This window comes from Eptesicus fuscus, chromosome 14 (assembly GCF_027574615.1).
Source record: "Eptesicus fuscus isolate TK198812 chromosome 14, DD_ASM_mEF_20220401, whole genome shotgun sequence".
In the NCBI taxonomy this organism is placed as follows: Eukaryota; Metazoa; Chordata; class Mammalia; order Chiroptera; family Vespertilionidae; genus Eptesicus; species Eptesicus fuscus.
In genome coordinates this window covers 219,948-237,196 of record NC_072486.1, presented here as the reverse complement: position 1 = coordinate 237,196, position 17,249 = coordinate 219,948, and the positions used below count along the sequence as shown (strand labels likewise).

The following is a 17,249-nucleotide window of genomic DNA, read 5'->3' as shown; positions in this document are numbered from 1 at the left end:
GCCCGTGAGCAGCACTTTGGGCTCTGCAGATGTGATGCTCGTTGCCATGGGGACTGTCCTAACAATAACCTCCCAGAACTGAGATTCCCACACCCGCCCCAGCTGCTACTTGGGAGGAAGAGCCCTCCTTATGGATGGAAGCCAGCTAGAAAGGATGAGGAGGGGGCGGGGATGACACGGGTGCGGGTGGGAGAGGGCCCTTCCTGAAGGAGAGTGGGAGGCCAAAGCCAGGTGAGAGGCCTCCCGGGGCCCAGGAAGAGTCATGGCTGACAGCCCTTCCCCCTTCCAGCTCTTCGACCCCACTGCCTGGAGGGGAGAGTGGGCTGTTCTGTGAGAGGGTGAGGGGAGGGGCTGTGGAGGCAGGGGCAGTCTGGGTCTTGGTAACCACCATTCCCCTGGGGGTGCCCTGATCACCCCACCTTCCTGCCTGCATACCACCTTTAATATTTCAGCCTGGGGAGGGGCTGCCTGGGGAACCCCAGGTGCTAACTGTAGAAGGAGGGCCTCGAGCTGCACCCCTCAGTGACCCTGACTTCTTGTGTAACCTTGGTCCTGGGTAGCCTCCCCACCAGGGGAAGGAACCTCAAAGCAAACCCCAGAATGCTGCTGTGTCCTCCCCTGGGGCCGCGGAAGCCATGCACATGTGAGTGTGAATGTGTGTGTGTGTGTGTGTGTGTGTGTGTGTGTGTGTGAATGCGAGGCAGTGTGTGAGTTTATGTGATTGTGAGAGTACGTGACTGTGAGTATGTGTAAGTGCATGACTGTATGTGAGCATGCAAGTGTGTGTGAGAATAAAAGACGGGTTCTCTGGAGCAGGGGTGTCAGGCCCAGGCAGTGCTGGGCTGTGACACTGGGCAGGTTACCTCACCTCTGTTTCTGCTGTCCACCTAGTGAGGTGGGGTAACGAAGTACCTGCCTCGGACTGCCGGTGAGTGAAATGAGGTAAGACGTGTGGAATACGTGTAGAATACGTGTAGACCTGGCATGGCTGGTGCCGGTAGGAGTGTGCGTGGCCTTGGCAGTGCCTGACGGCTTGTGGCCTAAGAGCCTGGTTTGTCCAGGGAGGATGTTGTTTTGTTTGCTAATTGCGGTCTATGTGTGGGTCTGCCTCCTCTCTGCTGAGCTCGGGGTCATGCCCAGGGCCCAGCGTGTGGGGGACGATTCCTGGGGGTCTGAGCACATCCCCAGAGCCAGCCTCCGCGCTTGTGTGGGCCTCACGGAGAGGTGGGTGTCAGCTGCCGGGACAGGCCAGTGGCTCTGCCAGGTGTGGAGGTGGAGGTGGTCTCCCCTCCCACCTCCCTGCTGAGAGCAAGGCCAGGCCCCCACAGGCCCTCCATGTCTGCCTGCCCCCCAAGGACTTCCCGTTACCCAGTGTCCTCTGCCCCTAGCTGTCTCCTGGGTGTAAATCAGATCTGTAGACCCACCCAAGACCCAGACTGCCCCCCCCCCCCCCCGGTCTGCTAATCTGTGGGACAGCCACGCTCCAAAGGCATCTTGGGGGGAGGCCCGATTGCCCCCACCCCAGAACCCCTTCTATGTGAACTTTGACCCAGGAAGCATTTATTGTGGCCAAGGCAGGCCCCGTGCTGGCCACCAAGGTGAGCGCTGAGCGCACAGGCCCGGAACCCACAGCTGGAAGCCGGTGGTGCCGCGAGGGCTCACATCGGGCAGCTGGGCGACCCAAATCTGGAGCTGGCTGCTGGAAGCTTCCTTCCTCGGGGCCTGCCCGGGACTGAGCCCGCCCTGGCCCCAGCCCCTTGCGTGTGGGGGCACCAGAGCCCAGTGGGCCTCTCGTTGGACCCGAAGTCCCTGTTCTAGATGGCAGCCTGGGCGGGCCCTGGGGAGGCTCTTCTGTGGAAAAACGGGTCAGCCAGCCTCTGCCTGGCCGCCTCCTGCCCCCCCTCCGCTCCGGGGCTACTTTCAAGATGGACCCTGTTGGATGAGGGCAGAGCAGGGGCCAGGCAGGTGGACGAGGCCCGGGAGAGGGGAGCGTGTCCCCAGGCAGGGGGCTGTGCGCGCTCAGGAGCCCGAGTTCCTCAGGGAGCAGCCCCTGTTCCCCTGACTCCGCCTCACTGCGGGCCCCCCCCCCCCCCGCATTCCTTTCTGGGACCCCCTCGTGCAGACACCAGTGCTGGGAGGAGGGAAGGGGGCTGGGACCCTAGAGGAGGACAGCCTCCGCCCTTCCATCTCTCCTGCACCCCCGCCCCCGTGTCCCCAGTGGGGCCTGGTCCGGAGGCCTCAGAACAGCTCCGTGGACGGATGGGGACTGGGGTGCGGCGTGCGGAGGGGTGGAGAGCATCTCCTCCTGCGGGTGAGGAATGAATCCTGGGAGGCCCACGCAGGCGTCCTGGCCACCCACGCGCTCCCAGTCCCTCTTGCAGCCCAGGGCAGTGGGCCTTCAGGGGAGAGGGGGTGGTTCGTGTACAATCCGTGTGTGTGTGTGTGTGTGTGTGTGTGTGCGCGCGCGCGCAGGGGGGTCACCAGCAGGGAGCCGGTGTGCGAGGCCCTGGTCCCCAGGCGTGTGAGGAGTGAGGCACGTGCGCGCGTGTGCGGGGCGCGGGGCCGTGTGCGGGGCCATGAGTAGGGAGCGGGTGCAGGTGAGGGCGCGGGCGCGTGCAGGTGGTACAGGCTGTGGGCGCGTGTGCAGCGCGTGTGCGTGTGCAGGGCGCGGGCTCGGGTGCGGGCCTCGCGCGGGGGGCGGCGGACGGGGCGGAGCGGCGGCTCCCGCTTCCCGGCTGCGCGTAGGTGTGCGGCGCGTTCCTGGGAGCTCGGAGCGCGCAGCTCTCGCGGGCGCTCGCAGCCCAGCCCGGCCCCCGCCCGGCGCCGAGCCGAGGTGTCGCCGCGCCCGCGCCCTGTAGCCGCCGTGCCCGCGAGCGGGAGCCGGAGTCGCCGCCGCCCGAGCGCAGCGGAGCGCACGGAGGCCGCCGCCGCCGCCGCCATGGCCACCACGGTGCCCTGCACCCGCTTCACCGACGAGTACCAGCTCTACGAGGACATTGGCAAGTAAGAGCCGCGGCGGGCGGGCAGGGCTCCGGCGGCAGACCCGAGCCCCGCCGGCCCGGGCGCCTGCAGCCCCGCGCGCCCCCGACCCTCCGGCTCCCCCGCCCGAGCCAAGCGCACGGCCCCGCGCGGCCCCGACCCCCGGCCCCGGCCCGGCCGGACCTCAGCGCGCGGCCCTCCGTGGCCCTGCCCCGCGCAGCCGCCCGGCCGGGAGCTCGGCCCAGGGCACAGCGGGGGCGGCAGCAGGTGTCCTCGGAGCGCGGGCAGACGTGACGCATTTGGTGGCGGGAGGTCGGAGGGAAGGGGCTCGTGGCGGGGCCTGGGAGCAGGGCAGGGGCGGCCCGGGCGGGGGGCGGCCCGTCCTGCGTGGGTTTCGCGGTCCCCGCCCCCACCGCGCAGGCAGCGGGTGCGGGGGCGGCAGGACCTGCGCGGCGCCGGCTCCTCCGCGTGGCTCCCTCCGAGCGGGAGGGGGCTCCTTGCGTGTCGGGCAGCGGGCAGCGTGGGAACAGCCTCGGCCGCGGGTGTCCCCCGGCCCTTCTGGGAAGAGGGAGTGGGAGCGGGGGCCGAGGTCAGGGCGGTCGGGTCCGTCTCTGGGGCTGAGCCTGCCGGGAGCCTGGCGGGTCCTTCAGGGTCACAGGAGATGGGGCCCGAGTTTGAGGGATTCGCGTTGCTGGTGGGAAGGGCAGCTGAAGGCGGTTCGGGTGGGAACTCTGCGGGACAGCTGGCTCCTGGGCCTGAGGGGGGAGGGGGTCGCTGACCCGGGAGGGGGGCCCTGAGGCCTGGGCGTCCGCTCAGTGAGTCTGGGAGGTTGCTCAGGCCAAGCCCCTTCCTCCTCCACCCCTCGCGGCTGCTGGAGGATTCCTCTTACACACCCGGGGTTGGATCCTTGTTTTCTTCATTTTTAAAAAAAATACATGTTTATTGATGTCAGAGAGGAAGGGAGAGGGAGAGAGAAACATCAATGATGAGAGAGAATCATGGACGGCTGCCTCCTGCACGCCCCACACTGGGAATGAGCCCACAACCCGGGCGTGTGCCCTGACCTGGAATGGAACCCTAACCTCTTGGTTCATAGGTCAACGCTCAACCACTGAGCCACACCGGCTGGGCCTTATTTTCTTTCTGAAAACACCTTTGTAGTGATCCCTGCGATGGTGAGGGGTGCTGATCGTTGGTGACTGTTGGTGCCCAGATGGTGATCGTTGGTGACTGTTGGTGCCCAGATGGTGATGGTTGGTGACTGTTGGTGCCCAGATGCTGATGGTTGGTGACTGTTGGTGCCCAGATGCTGATGGTTGGTGACTGTGGTGCCCAGATGGTGATGGTTGGTGACTGTTGGTGCCCAGGTGGTGATGGTTGGTGACTGTTGGTGCCCAGATGCTGATCGTTGGTGACTGTTGGTGCCCAGATGGTGATGGTTGGTGACTGTTGGTGCCCAGATGGTGATGGTTGGTGACTGTTGGTGCCCAGATGCTGATGGTTGGTGACTGTTGACCAGATGCCGATCGTTGGTGACTGTTGGTGCCCAGATGCTGATCGTTGGTGACTGTTGACCAGATGGTGATCGTTGGTGACTGTTGGTGCCCAGATGCTGATCGTTGGTAACTGTGATGCCCAGATGCTGATGGTTGGTGACTGTGGTGCCCAGATGCTGTTGGTTGGTGACTGTGGTGCCCAGATGCTGATCGTTGGTGACTGTGGTGCCCAGATGCTGTTGGTTGGTGACTGTGGTGCCCAGATGCTGATCGTTGGTGACTGTTGACCAGATGCTGATCGTTGGTGACTGTTGGTGCCCAGATGCTGATCGTTGGTGACTGTGATGCCCAGATGCTGATGGTTGGTGACTGTGGTGCCCAGATGCTGATCGTTGGTGACTGTTGACCAGATGCTGATCGTTGGTGACTGTTGGTGCCCAGATGCTGATCGTTGGTGACTGTGGTGCCCAGATGCTGATGGTTGGTGACTGTTGGTGCCCAGATGCTGATCGTTGGTGACTGTGGTGACCAGATGGTGATCGTTGGTGACTGTGGTGCCCAGATGCTGATGGTTGGTGACTGTTGGTGCCCAGATGCTGATCGTTGGTGACTGTGGTGTCCAGATGCTGATGGTTGGTGACTGTTGGTGCCCAGATGCTGATCGTTGGTGACTGTTGGTGCCCAGATGCTGATCGTTGGTGACTGTGGTGCCCAGATGCTGATGGTTGGTGACTGTTGGTGTCCAGATGCTGATCGTTGGTGACTGTTGGTGCCCAGATGCTGATGGTTGGTGACTGTGGTGTCCAGATGCTGATCGTTGGTGACTGTTGGTGCCCAGATGCTGATTGTTGGTGACTGTGGTGTCCAGATGCTGATGGTTGGTGACTGTTGGTGCCCAGATGCTGATGGTTGGTGACTGTTGGTGCCCAGATGCTGATCGTTGGTGACTGTGGTGCCCAGATACTGATGGTTGGTGACTGTGATGTCCAGATGCTGATGGTTGGTGACTGTGGTGCCCAGATGCTGATCGTTGGTGACTGTTGGTGCCCAGATGCTGATCGTTGGTGACTGTGGTGCCCAGATGCTGATCGTTGGTGACTGTTGGTGCCCAGATGCTGATCGTTGGTGACTGTGGTGCCCAGATGCTGATGGTTGGTGACTGTTGGTGCCCAGATGCTGATGGTTGGTGACTGTGGGTGCCCAGATGCTGATGGTTGGTGACTGTTGGTGCCCAGATGCTAATCGTTGGTGACTGTGGTGCCCAGATGCTGATCGTTGGTGACTGTTGACCAGATGCTGATGGTTGGTGACTGTTGGTGCCCAGATGCTGATCGTTGGTGACTGTTGGTGCCCAGATGCTGATCGTTGGTGACTGTGGTGTCCAGATGCTGATCGTTGGTGACTGTGGTGCCCAGATGCTGATCGTTGGTGACTGTTGGTGCCCAGATGCTGATCGTTGGTGACTGTGGTGCCCAGATGCTGATCGTTGGTGACTGTTGGTGCCCAGATGCTGTTGGTTGGTGACTGTTGGTGCCCAGATGCTGATGGTTGGTGACTGTTGGTGCCCAGATGCTGATGGTTGGTGACTGTTGGTGCCCAGATGCTGATGGTTGGTGACTGTTGGTGCCCAGATGCTGATCGTTGGTGACTGTGGTGCCCAGATGCTGATCGTTGGTGACTGTTGGTGCCCAGATGCTGTTCGTTGGTGACTGTGGTGCCCAGATGCTGTTGGTTGGTGACTGTGGTGCCCAGATGCTGATGGTTGGTGACTGTGATGTCCAGATGCTGATCGTTGGTGACTGTTGGTGCCCAGATGCTGTTGGTTGGTGACTGTTGGTGCCCACATGCTGATCGGTGGTGACTGTTGGTGCCCAGATGCTGATGGTTGGTGACTGTTGGTGCCCACATGCTGATGGTTGGTGACTGTTGGTGCCCAGATGGTGATCGTTGGTGACTGTGGTGACCAGATGCTGATCGTTGGTGACTGTTGGTGCCCAGATGCTGATCGTTGGTGACTGTGGTGTCCAGATGCTGATGGTTGGTGACTGTTGGTGCCCAGATGCTGATGGTTGGTGACTGTTGGTGCCCAGATGCTGATGGTTGGTGACTGTGGTGCCCAGATGCTGATGGTTGGTGACTGTGGTGCCCAGATGCTGATGGTTGGTGACTGTTGGTGTCCAGATGCTGATCGTTGGTGACTGTTGGTGCCCAGATGCTGATCGTTGGTGACTGTGGTGACCAGATGCTGATCGTTGGTGACTGTTGGTGCCCAGATGCTGATCGTTGGTGACTGTGGTGCCCAGATGCTGATGGTTGGTGACTGTGGTGCCCAGATGCTGATCGTTGGTGACTGTGGTGCCCAGATGCTGATCGTTGGTGACTGTGGTGCCCAGATACTGATGGTTGGTGACTGTGATGTCCAGATGCTGATCGTTGGTGACTGTTGGTGCCCAGATGCTGATCGTTGGTGACTGTTGGTGCCCAGATGCTGATGGTTGGTGACTGTGGTGCCCAGATGGTGATCGGTGGTGACTGTTGGTGCCCAGATGCTGATGTTTGGTGACTGTGGTGCCCAGATGCTGATCGGTGGTGACTGTTGGTGCCCAGATGCTGATGGTTGGTGACTGTTGGTGCCCAGATGCTGATGGTTGGTGACTGTTGGTGCCCAGATGGTGATCGTTGGTGACTGTTGGTGCCCAGATGCTGATCGTTGGTGACTGTTGGTGCCCAGATGCTGATCGTTGGTGACTGTTGGTGCCCAGATGGTGATCCTTGGTGACTGTTGGTGCCCAGATGCTGATGGTTGGTGACTGTGGTGACCAGATGCTGATGGTTGGTGACTGTGGGTGCCCAGATGCTGATCGTTGGTGACTGTTGACCAGATGCTGATCGTTGGTGACTGTTGGTGCCCAGATGCTGATGGTTGGTGACTGTTGGTGCCCAGATGCTGATGGTTGGTGACTGTGGGTGCCCAGATGCTGATCGTTGGTGACTGTTGACCAGATGCTGATCGTTGGTGACTGTTGGTGCCCAGATGCTGATGGTTGGTGACTGTTGGTGCCCAGATGCTGATCGTTGGTGACTGTTGACCAGATGCTGATCATTGGTGACTGTTGGTGCCCAGATGCTGATGGTTGGTGACTGTTGGTGCCCAGAAGCTGATGTTTGGTGACTGTGGTGCCCAGATGCTGATCGTTGGTGACTGTGGTGCCCAGATGCTGATCGTTGGTGACTTTGGATGCCCAGCTGGAGGAGTGTGGGGTGTGCGAATTCTCCGGTTCATCCTGCAGGTGCTGGGGTGCGCCAGACCTAGGGCAGAGAGGGTGGCTGAGGGAACCCCTGATCGGGGCAAGGCCAGGCCCTGGGGACCCACAGATTCCCTTCCCTCAGGTGGGGGCTCGTGGGGTGCAGAGCAGAGGTAAGCCCCCTTTAGCCCCCGAGTTCCCGCCCTCAAGGAAGGCATGGGTTGGGGATCCTCAGATGGGGCAGCGGTTGGCTGGGGGAGGAAGGTCGGCCATTCGGAGGTTGTCATGTTTCTCTGCTTGCACTAGGGGCACCCCATCCTCGCCCTCGTAGTGCACCCCGATACCTGGGCCTGAAGTTCAGAGCTCCTCACTTTTCGGTGAGCTCTCTGGGTCCACAGCTGCGCAGGCCCCGCCCCCAGCTCTGACTCCAGCCATGGCTGCTTACAGTGCTGGCTGCCGCCCACCCACCCTGGGGAGTGGAGGCCCTTGGGGCTCCCTTGGGAATGAGAGGGGGTGGCATGCCCTGCAGAGCATGCTGGGTGCCCACTTGCCCGCAGGGACAAGAGCAGCTGACAACAGACAGGGAGCTGAGCCCAGGAACAGGCCTGAGTGGGTGGGAAGCCTCGCATGGAGGTGCCAGGAGCCAGGAGGGCTTCGGCTCTGCCCAGCACCCCCTGTTGGAGCTCCCTGGGTGCCAGGTCCGGTGAGGGCTGCCGAGGGGCCTGTCGCAGCTCTGCTGGGCGTCCTGGGCAGGGAGGAGGCCAGGCCAGTGCGGGGGAGCCCGGCGGGAGTCCACGGTGGCCATGTTGGCCGGCTGTTGTCAGTGCCGGGCCTGCTGGAGGCACAGTTGGTGTTGCTTCCTGGCCCAGGTGGACGCGTCCAAGTTTATTTAAAGCTGCAGCTCTGGCACCAGTCCGGCAATGCCGAGTGCCCAGGAAGGGCCAGGCCCCTGCCCACAGCCGCCCCCTGAAGTGGCCTCAGCTTCTCTCCTCCTGTCCCCTCTCCTTGGCCCGTCCCCTCAACTGCTGCCTCTGCTGGCATTGTCTCCAGGGCCTGGGCAGTGGGGTCTGAGGGCCCAAAGGAGCCGTTTTGTGGGCTCTGCCCTCTCTCAGGCAGCCGGACTTGGCCCTGATCCCGGGTTAAGAGCCGCCTCGAGAGGGGTCCCGGGCCTGGCAGGGAGCCGGCGGTGAGGGCTGGGCCAGCGCAGGCCAGAGGAGAGAACTCAGGAGCAATAAATGAACACACGTGTCTCTTCGACCAGAATTGGAAACTTACTCTTTTATCCTTTTGGCTTCAAGTACTTTTTAAAAAAATACATATTTTTATTGACTTCAGAGAGGAAGGGAGAGGGAGAGGGAGAGAGAAACATCAGTGATGAGAAAATCGTGAATCGGCTGCCTCCTGCACACTCCACGCTGGGGATGGAGCCTTCAACCCAGGCATGTGCCCTGACAGGGAATCAGACCGTGACCTCCTGGTTCATAGGTCGAAGCTCAGCCCCTGAGCCACGTGGCCGGCTTCCGTTCTCTGTCACAAGCCGTACGATTGCGGTCGAGGTGAGCCTGCATGGGTGTTGGCCTTCCAGACCCTCTTTGGTTGATTTACACGGATGTCCGTGTCCACCCCTAACGTAGAGGGTTCTCCGTGTGCGTTCTCGGCACTTTACCTAAAACCCCCGAAACCCGTGTTTGCACTCAGCGGCGCCTCCAGGGCCCCGGTGTGGTGACGCGTTGTGACCTCCGGCTGCTGCCTGTGCACCGTGACCGAGCACGAGCACGCTCCCGCCCCCGGGGGCGATCTGGGTTGTTGGAGGTTGTCCCCTCTCTGACCCCACGGCAGGTCTGCTGGGCACAGGCCTGTGGCTCCTCGGTGTGTCCCGGTGCTGGGGCCGCTGCCAGTCTGTGCCCCCGTGGCTCACGCCCACCAGCCCCTCGTGGGTCTTACACGCTGGGTCTTTCATTGAGTCAGAAGAGGTGCTGTCTCCTTTAAGATGTGGGGCTCACCCAGGAGAGCAGCTCGCGGGAGGTTCTGAACAAGGACCCGCGCCGACACCCCGAGGAGCAGGTCACCTTGAACCTGGGGCTTTATTTAATTAGTTGCCCACTTGACGATGCTGAGCGAGGCGGGTGACTGGCCCCAGCGGTGAGGAGGCCAGAGCTGACCTTGATGTGCCCTTGACTCCATCCTGTGGGTGACCCTGGCTGAGGCGGTCCCTGGCTGGGTGGGTAATGAACTGACACTCAGGGCAGAGGGGGTGTAGGGTCTGGAGCCGGATCGAGGGTGTGGGTGGAGGAGGAGCGAGGGTGTTCACTTCCTCCCGCCCAGCAGCCCTCCTGCCTCAGGGCCTTGGCCTGTGCTGCTCCTCCTGCCCCCACGGCCACGCAGCTCCCTCCCTGACCCCATTCTGTCTTCCCCGAGCGCCTGGCACCGTCGGACACACAGGCAGCCCCCCCAGAGGTGGGGCTTCGGGCCCTGCCCACAGCTGGGACCCCTCGCGCTGCCTCTGCTCCGAGGAGGGACGCCCAGCGGGCTGGAGCCCTGCCTGGGAAGGAGGGCTTCGGACCGGCGCACGGCGCTGCTGCAGGAGCACGGGAAGGTGATGCTCGCTTAGTTACTACCGAGCGGTATTTTTATACCGTAACCTACTTTGCCGAGAGCTAAGAATATAGCTCGCGCTCGCTACCTGCACTCTTTCTGCTCTGGTGGCAGCAGTTACACGGAGGCTGTTACCTTAGCGCTGGGTCTGCAGTCACGGCCCGTGTGGGAGAGGTGAGCGCGGCCTGGCCTCCATCCAGGCCCAGGCCACGGGCTCTGGGTTCCGCCCTCTGCTTCTCTCAGGAGCTGGTGACCTTACTCCCTCCTGCCTTGCTAAAGGCTGCTATTGCACCCCGCTGCCGTTGAGCATCACCCCGTGCACCAGTCTCTGGTTCGATTCCCAGTCAGGGCACAGGCCCAGGTTTTGGGCTTGATCCCCAGTAGGGGGCGTGCAGGAGGTAGCTGATGGATGATTATCATCATTGATGCTTCCATCTCTCCCTTCATCTCCCTCTAAAATCAATTAAAAAACATATTTAAGCCGAAACCGGTTTGGCTCAGTGGATAGAGCGTCAGGCCTGCGGACTGAAGGGTCCCAGGTTCGATTCCGGTCAAGGGCATGTACCTTGGTTGCGGGCACATCCCCAGTAGGGGTTGTGCAAGAGGCAGCTGATCGATTTTTCTCTATCATCGATGTTTCTAACTCTCTATCCCTCTCTCTTCCTCTCTGTAAAAAATCAATAAAATATATTTAAAAAAAACAAAACATATTTAAGCTCTGGTCTGTGTGGTTCAGTAGTTGGAGCGTCAGCCTGCACACCGAAGGGCAGGCGTCCTCAAACTACGGCCCGCGGGCCACATGCGGGTGTTTTTGCCGTTTTGTTTTTTTACTTCGAAATAAGATATGTGCAGTGTGCATAGGAATTTGTTCATAGTTTTTTTTAAACTATAGTCCGGCCCTCCCACGGTCTGAGGGACAGTGAACTGGCCCCCTGTTTAAAAAGGTTGAGGACCCCTGCCGAAGGGTTTCGGGTTCGATTCCCCATCAAGGGCTCGTAACTGGGTTGCGAGTTCACTCCCCGCCCCCTATTGGATGCATGTCATGAGGATTAATTAAAAAATACAAAAACATTTTATATTTTAAATATTTTTATTGATTTCAGAGAGGAAGGGAGGGAGAGAGAGAGAAACAGCAATGATGAGAGAGAATCATGGATCGGCTGCCTCCTGCACGCCCCACACTGGAACCGAGCCCGCAACCCAGGCCTGTGCCCTGACGGGAATCGAACCCTGACCTCCTGGTTCATAGGTTGACGCTCAACCACTGAGCCATACCTGCTGGGCAAAAGCAAACATATTTTTCAAAACGATGTTAAAAAAACGTTGTTATTCCACTGGCTGATGCTTGCCTGCTTGTGGTCCGCTCTGACCCTCAGCTCCTCAGGCTGTTCATATGCCGTCCTTGTGCCTTCTTAGCACGAGGCTGTCCCCTGCCTCCCTTTCCTCGTCTCTCCATGGCAACCAACACTCTGCCCCCATTTGGGAGAAGCAAGGCTCAGAATTTTATCTTATTAATCAAACTACAAGGACAATTTCATCTTATTAAAAAAAAAAGCAATTCACACGTATGTGCAATAAATGTGACTCGTACACGCATCGTTTCCTCGCTCCCAGAGGACCCTGGACTGTGTGTTAACGTCAGCACAGGGATCTGTGTGGGGGTGTGATACCTGTGTGTGTACAGACACACGTATGCACATCACACACACACACACACACACACACACGATTTTAAAAATGGAGGTGGAATCTCCGTGTGCGTGATTCTCGATCCGTTGGCCCCCAGCCCTTGTCCGTGACGACAGCTGCATGTCAGCCCAGGGCCTGCCGGCTCTCAGACGCAGGCACGTGTGTGTGTGTGTGTGTGTGTGTGTGTGTGTGTGTGGTGGGGGGCGGGGGGGGGCGGGCGGATTTTTAAACAAAAAATGGAGCCCAGCTGGTGTGGCTCAGTGGTTGAGCATCAGCCTATGAACCAGGAGGTCAAGGTTTGATTCCCAGTCAGGGGCACCAAAAAATATAATAATAAAATAAGAAGTTAAGTAAGTTCCTAGCAGAGGTGGTTTCCCTACGCGTCCACACTGAGCCGCCTGGACTGAGCCGCGTCACGGGCAGGCCACGCGGAGGGGGCCAGTGCCCGCTGCCTCAGACCGCCTGGTCCCAGGCAAGAGAGTGCCCTTCTGGAGGTTTCCAATATATTTTCAAAAATGTGATTTTCTCTCTGACAAAAATGGAACCTGATTATTTTTAAAGCATCTTTCACCACTGCGAGCCGCTTTGTTAATGTAGAGACGTAAAATGCATTATGTAGCGACGAGGTTTTCCAGAAATGATCCTCTTGGCACAGTACAGGAAACGTATGTTTTATTCATGCGAAGAGCGGGATCTGTTTAAGAGGAAAACATGCCATCGTGCCAGAGGGGCTGCCAGGTGCCAGCCTCCAGGCCGGCCGGGCGGCAGGGGCACCGGCCTGCACGGGGGGCCCGGCCGGGCCCGTCCTGCCCGGGGGGGACGACTCTCAGGGCTTCGTTACGCTTCTGTGTGAAGCCAGCGCCGAGCCTCTGGATTCTGGAACAGATTGGCTCTCGCGGGCACAGACTTGAGAACACGGATGGGGGAAGCATGAGCCACGCTGTTCCGTGGGAGCCGGCGTGAGAGCTGCCCCCACCGCGTGACGCAGGCCGGCAGCCGTGGGGGGGGGGAGGGGAATGGCGCACATCTTCCGATGCGACGCCCTCCGGGCGCCCAGCACCTCCATGTGGGTGCCTGTCCCTCGAGGAGGCCCCTGTCCCCAAGCCCCACTGGGTCCCAGGGCTCGGGGCGGTGCCCGGAGCACAGCAGGTGCCCACTGAGCGGCTCTGCAGGCTGTGGTCCTTCCCAGTGTGTTGGGCACTCGCCGTAGAAGGTGGGGTCTGGGGGGCGGCGGGAGGTGCTGGTGGCCCTGGGTCCTCAGGTGGCCCGAGGGGCCACACAGCCACCTGGTGAGGTCAGTGCAGGGCTGGGTGGGAGCCCCGAGCTCAATGCCAGGGGCTCTGTAGCCTGGAGGGGCAGCCGGGCCCAGGCATCGGTGTGGCGTCGGCTAGGGGCTCTCAGGGTGAAGGGCCGGCCGGCTGGAGAAGGTGACCGGGGCCGAGTGCCAGACCTGGCTTCACAGAGGGGACGCCTCCCAGGCCAGGGCGATGGGCCCTCAGTGTGGCCAGAGGGCGGCGTGGGCACGGACCTGCTGGGGCCTCTGCGCCCGGCCAGCCCACGTCCCCTCTCGCTGCCCGGCCCAGCGGAGCTCACCTGACCGTCCGTGTTGGGGACTTGGTGGTCGTTTCCGTGCACAGCGTCGGCCGCCCCATCGAGGTCGCTGAGCCCAACACTGTCCAGAGAAACAAAATTCAAGCCATGAGTGTAATTCAGAGTTTTTATTACTTAAAAAATAAATAAAAGGAAACGGGTGAGCCCAGCGGGCATGGCTCAGTGGTTGAGTATCAGCCCATGAACCAGGAGGTCAGGGTTCGATTCCTGGTCAGGGCACAGGCCCGGGTTGTGGTCTCAGTCCCCAGTGGGGGACGTGCAGGAGGCAGCCAATCAGTGATTCTCTCTCATCATTGATGTTTCTGTCTCTCCCTCTCCCTTCCTCTCTGAAATCACTAAGAACTTATTTTAAAAAATAAATAGGAGAGGAGGGTGTCTTCAGCCGTCTGAGGCCAAAGTCCCCGACAGTCACACCAGACAGACGTCACAGGACAGGCGACGAGAGCCGAGTCCCTGTGCGCGTGCACACGACTCCGTCAGGAAGGGCGGCACGCTGGAACGGGAGCCCTGCGCCCGGGAGGCGGGGCTGGCGCAGCACAGAGCCGCCAGCCCGCGTAAACCGCTGTGGGCAGAGCACGGCGGAGCTGCAGGCCGCTCCCGACAGAGACGATCCAACCGTGTTTCCTCAGTAAAAACACTCAACCGACCAGAAACAGGACGGCTTCCTCCGCTGATACCACAGAGAGCCGGAAGCTTCCTCCAGAGACCAGGAGCCGGAGGCCGTCCTGAGCCTCCGTCAGAACGGAGGGCGCGGCCCGCCGAGCGCACCGAGACCCATCGTGTTTCACCCCCAAACAAAGTGAGGAAACATCCGTTCACGGCGGTGTCTCAGACAGCGCGGTGCTGAGGAATGAACCAACAGAGGCCGATCAGGACGCGAACGTTGGACACGGCCTGCTGCTGGAAGAGGTGAAAGGTCACACCTCCGTGCAAAGACGTGAGCTCTGGAGACCTGGTGCCGCACCCCCTCCGCACTGACCGCAGTTCAGGGTGACGCCTGTCGAGGTTCCAGCTGCTTTTAAAAAAAATTCACAAGCTGATTCTTTTTAAAATACGTTTTTTATTGATCTCAGAGAGAGAGGGAGAGGGAGATAGAAACATCCATGATGAGAATCACGGATCGGCTGCCTCCTGCACGGCCCCCACTGGGGATCCAGCCCGAAACCCGGGCCTGTGCCCTGACCGGGAATCGAACCCTGACCTCCTGGTTCATAGGTCGATGCTCACCACGGAGCCGCGCTGCCGCTCACAAGCTGATTCTCCGGTTCGTGTGGAAATGCCGGGACCCAGAAGAGCCAGGACAGTCTTGAGCAAGAGGAGGACTCGGGACTCACACTCCTGATCCCAAAGCTGACGGAGCAGCCGCAGCCGTCAGAGGCGTGTGGGCCGCGCGTGGCGGGAGCCCAGACACGGCCCGGAGGCAGCGTGGGGCAGGCATCCGCCGGGCCGGCATCCGCGGTCGGCAGCGCTTTGACAAGGACAAGACAGTTGAATGAGGACAGAATCAGGGTCCATTCAACAAGGGGACGGCTGGGCACCCACCAAGAATGAAGTCGGAACCCACCCTACCAGACACGGCATCACCTGAAAACGGGTCTCAGGCGTCGTCGTCGGAGCGAAAACGGCCCCATTTTCCGAAGAAAACGTAAGCGTCGTTTGGGTTTGGCCGCGGTGTTTTAGATACGACACCAGAGACACACGACAGAGAGATGGGCAGATTGGACGTAACACCGAGCCCTGCGCTTCCTGGACGCCCTCCGGAGGGAAGACGGGCGCGGCGTGGAGCTGGCACGGACTCGTGTGTGGATCAGGTGAAGAACTTGCTGCCTGACGGTAAAAAGGTAAAGGACCCAAGCGGACAGTTCGCTTAGGAAGAGACGTCGGGGAAGCGCGACGAAGCCTCGGTGCGTCCCCGGGGGCGCGAGGGGCGTGGGGGCCGCCGCAGCTCCTGGGAGACGGTGGGCGGCTCCTCGGGTCCCACGCCCACACGGCCGTGGTCACCGCAGTGGCCCGGACAGTCACAGAGCAGACGCCTGCCCTCGCCATCGGCGCCGACGGGTGGAGCTTTGTCCCGACGTCGCAAGGTTGCGGGTTCGATCCCCCGTGAGGGCACAGACGGGAACAGCCAGTGGATGCGTAAGGAAGGGGGACAGCACGTCGGTGTTTCTTTCTCTTTAAAATCAACAAGTAAAAACCTAAAAAGAAAAAAAATGTCCCAAATGTGCGTCCACTGACGAGTGGATAGAGATCGTGTGCGGACCGGGCCTGCCCGTCCTGCCGCGGCCCCGCCCCCCGCCCCGCCCCGCCCCGTGCCCTGCACCTGCTGAGCCGACGTGATGCCTGAAGCGCCCGTCTCGGGGGGGGGGCCAGCTTCTCAGAACCGCCTTTTAGGGTCCATCCCTGCCTTCGTGCCTGACAGCCACAGGGTGTCACGGTAACGGGCTCCGTGCTGTGGTCCTGTGGAGTCTTCCCTCCGGACCTGCCACGCGCTCACACGCGCTCACACTGACAGTGAGGCCGCGATGGCTGACCTCCCGGTGTTTGCGTTCCTCGTGAATAAAGCTGAAGGCGACGAAGTGTGATTGATCTGCAACGAAACAAGCCCCCTTCGGCCTGTGGGCCTGTGATGTGGGAAAGGAGAGCGGGGGTGGGGGGGGGATGGGGGGGGGAGGTGGGGGCAGGGGAGGTGGGGGCCATGGAGGGGGGGCAGCGGGGTGGGGGCTGCTCCTCCAGCTTTGCAGCCGACTGACCTGGTGCTTCTCCACAAGCCTCGGTGAGTCCTGTGTGGCCACACTGACTTCCATCCATGGGAACACTCGCTGGGTCTGGCTGGGTCCCCTCTGGGCCTCGCTGGGTCCTGCTGACCCACGAGGACCTGGGTGGGGGCGGCTCACTGCCAGCTGCCAGGGAAGGGCCTGCTGTGCTGGGGCAGAGTAGAGGCAGGAGCTGTCTGGGGAGGGAACCCCTTCCTTCACCGCTCCCTGCCCACGGCCGGCCTCACGCGGGGGCTGGGCGCCCAGGGAAACTAACCAGCTCTCTGTCTCTGTCCTGCTTGATCCCAGGGGGGCTTTCTCTGTGGTCCGACGCTGCGTCAAGCTCTGCACCGGCCATGAGTACGCTGCCAAGATCATCAACACCAAGAAGCTGTCGGCCAGAGGTAGGTGGGCCGTGTGCAGAGGTAGGTGGGCCGTGTGCAGAGGTAGGTGGGCCGTGTGCACAGGTAGGTGGGCCGTGTGCACAGGTAGGTGGGCCGTGTGCAGAGGTAGGTGGGCCGTGTGCAGAGGTAGGTGGGCCGTGTGCAGAGGTAGGTGGGCCGTGTGCACAGGTAGGTGGGCCGTGTGCAGAGGTAGGTGGGCCGTGTGCACAGGTAGGTGGGCCGTGTGCACAGGTAGGTGGGCCGTGTGCAGAGGTAGTGGGCCGTGTGCACAGGTAGGTGGGCCGTGTGCACAGGTAGGTGGGCCGTGTGCAGAGGTTGGTGGGCCGTGTGCAGAGGTAGGTGGGCCGTGTGCACAGGTAGGTGAGCCGTGTGCACAGGTAGGTGGGCCGTGTGCAGAGGTGGGCGAGCCGTGTGCAGAGGTAGGCGGGCCGTGTGCAGAGGTAGGTGGGCCGTGTGCACAGGTAGGTGGGCCGTGTG

The 17,249-nt window shown here is 61.1% G+C and overlaps 1 protein-coding gene across 1 annotated transcript in view; it reads left to right on the top strand.

Annotated features, from left to right (window-relative positions):
- The first annotated feature begins 2,938 nt into the window (after positions 1–2,938).
- Positions 2,939–17,249, top strand: part of CAMK2B (calcium/calmodulin dependent protein kinase II beta) — a 47,163-nt gene continuing 32,852 nt past the window's right edge. Inside the window, exons 1-2 of the mRNA XM_054726195.1 lie at positions 2,939–3,003; positions 16,678–16,772. Of these exons, the coding sequence (XP_054582170.1) occupies positions 2,939–3,003; positions 16,678–16,772 (160 nt within the window). The remainder of the gene's footprint in view (positions 3,004–16,677; positions 16,773–17,249) is intronic.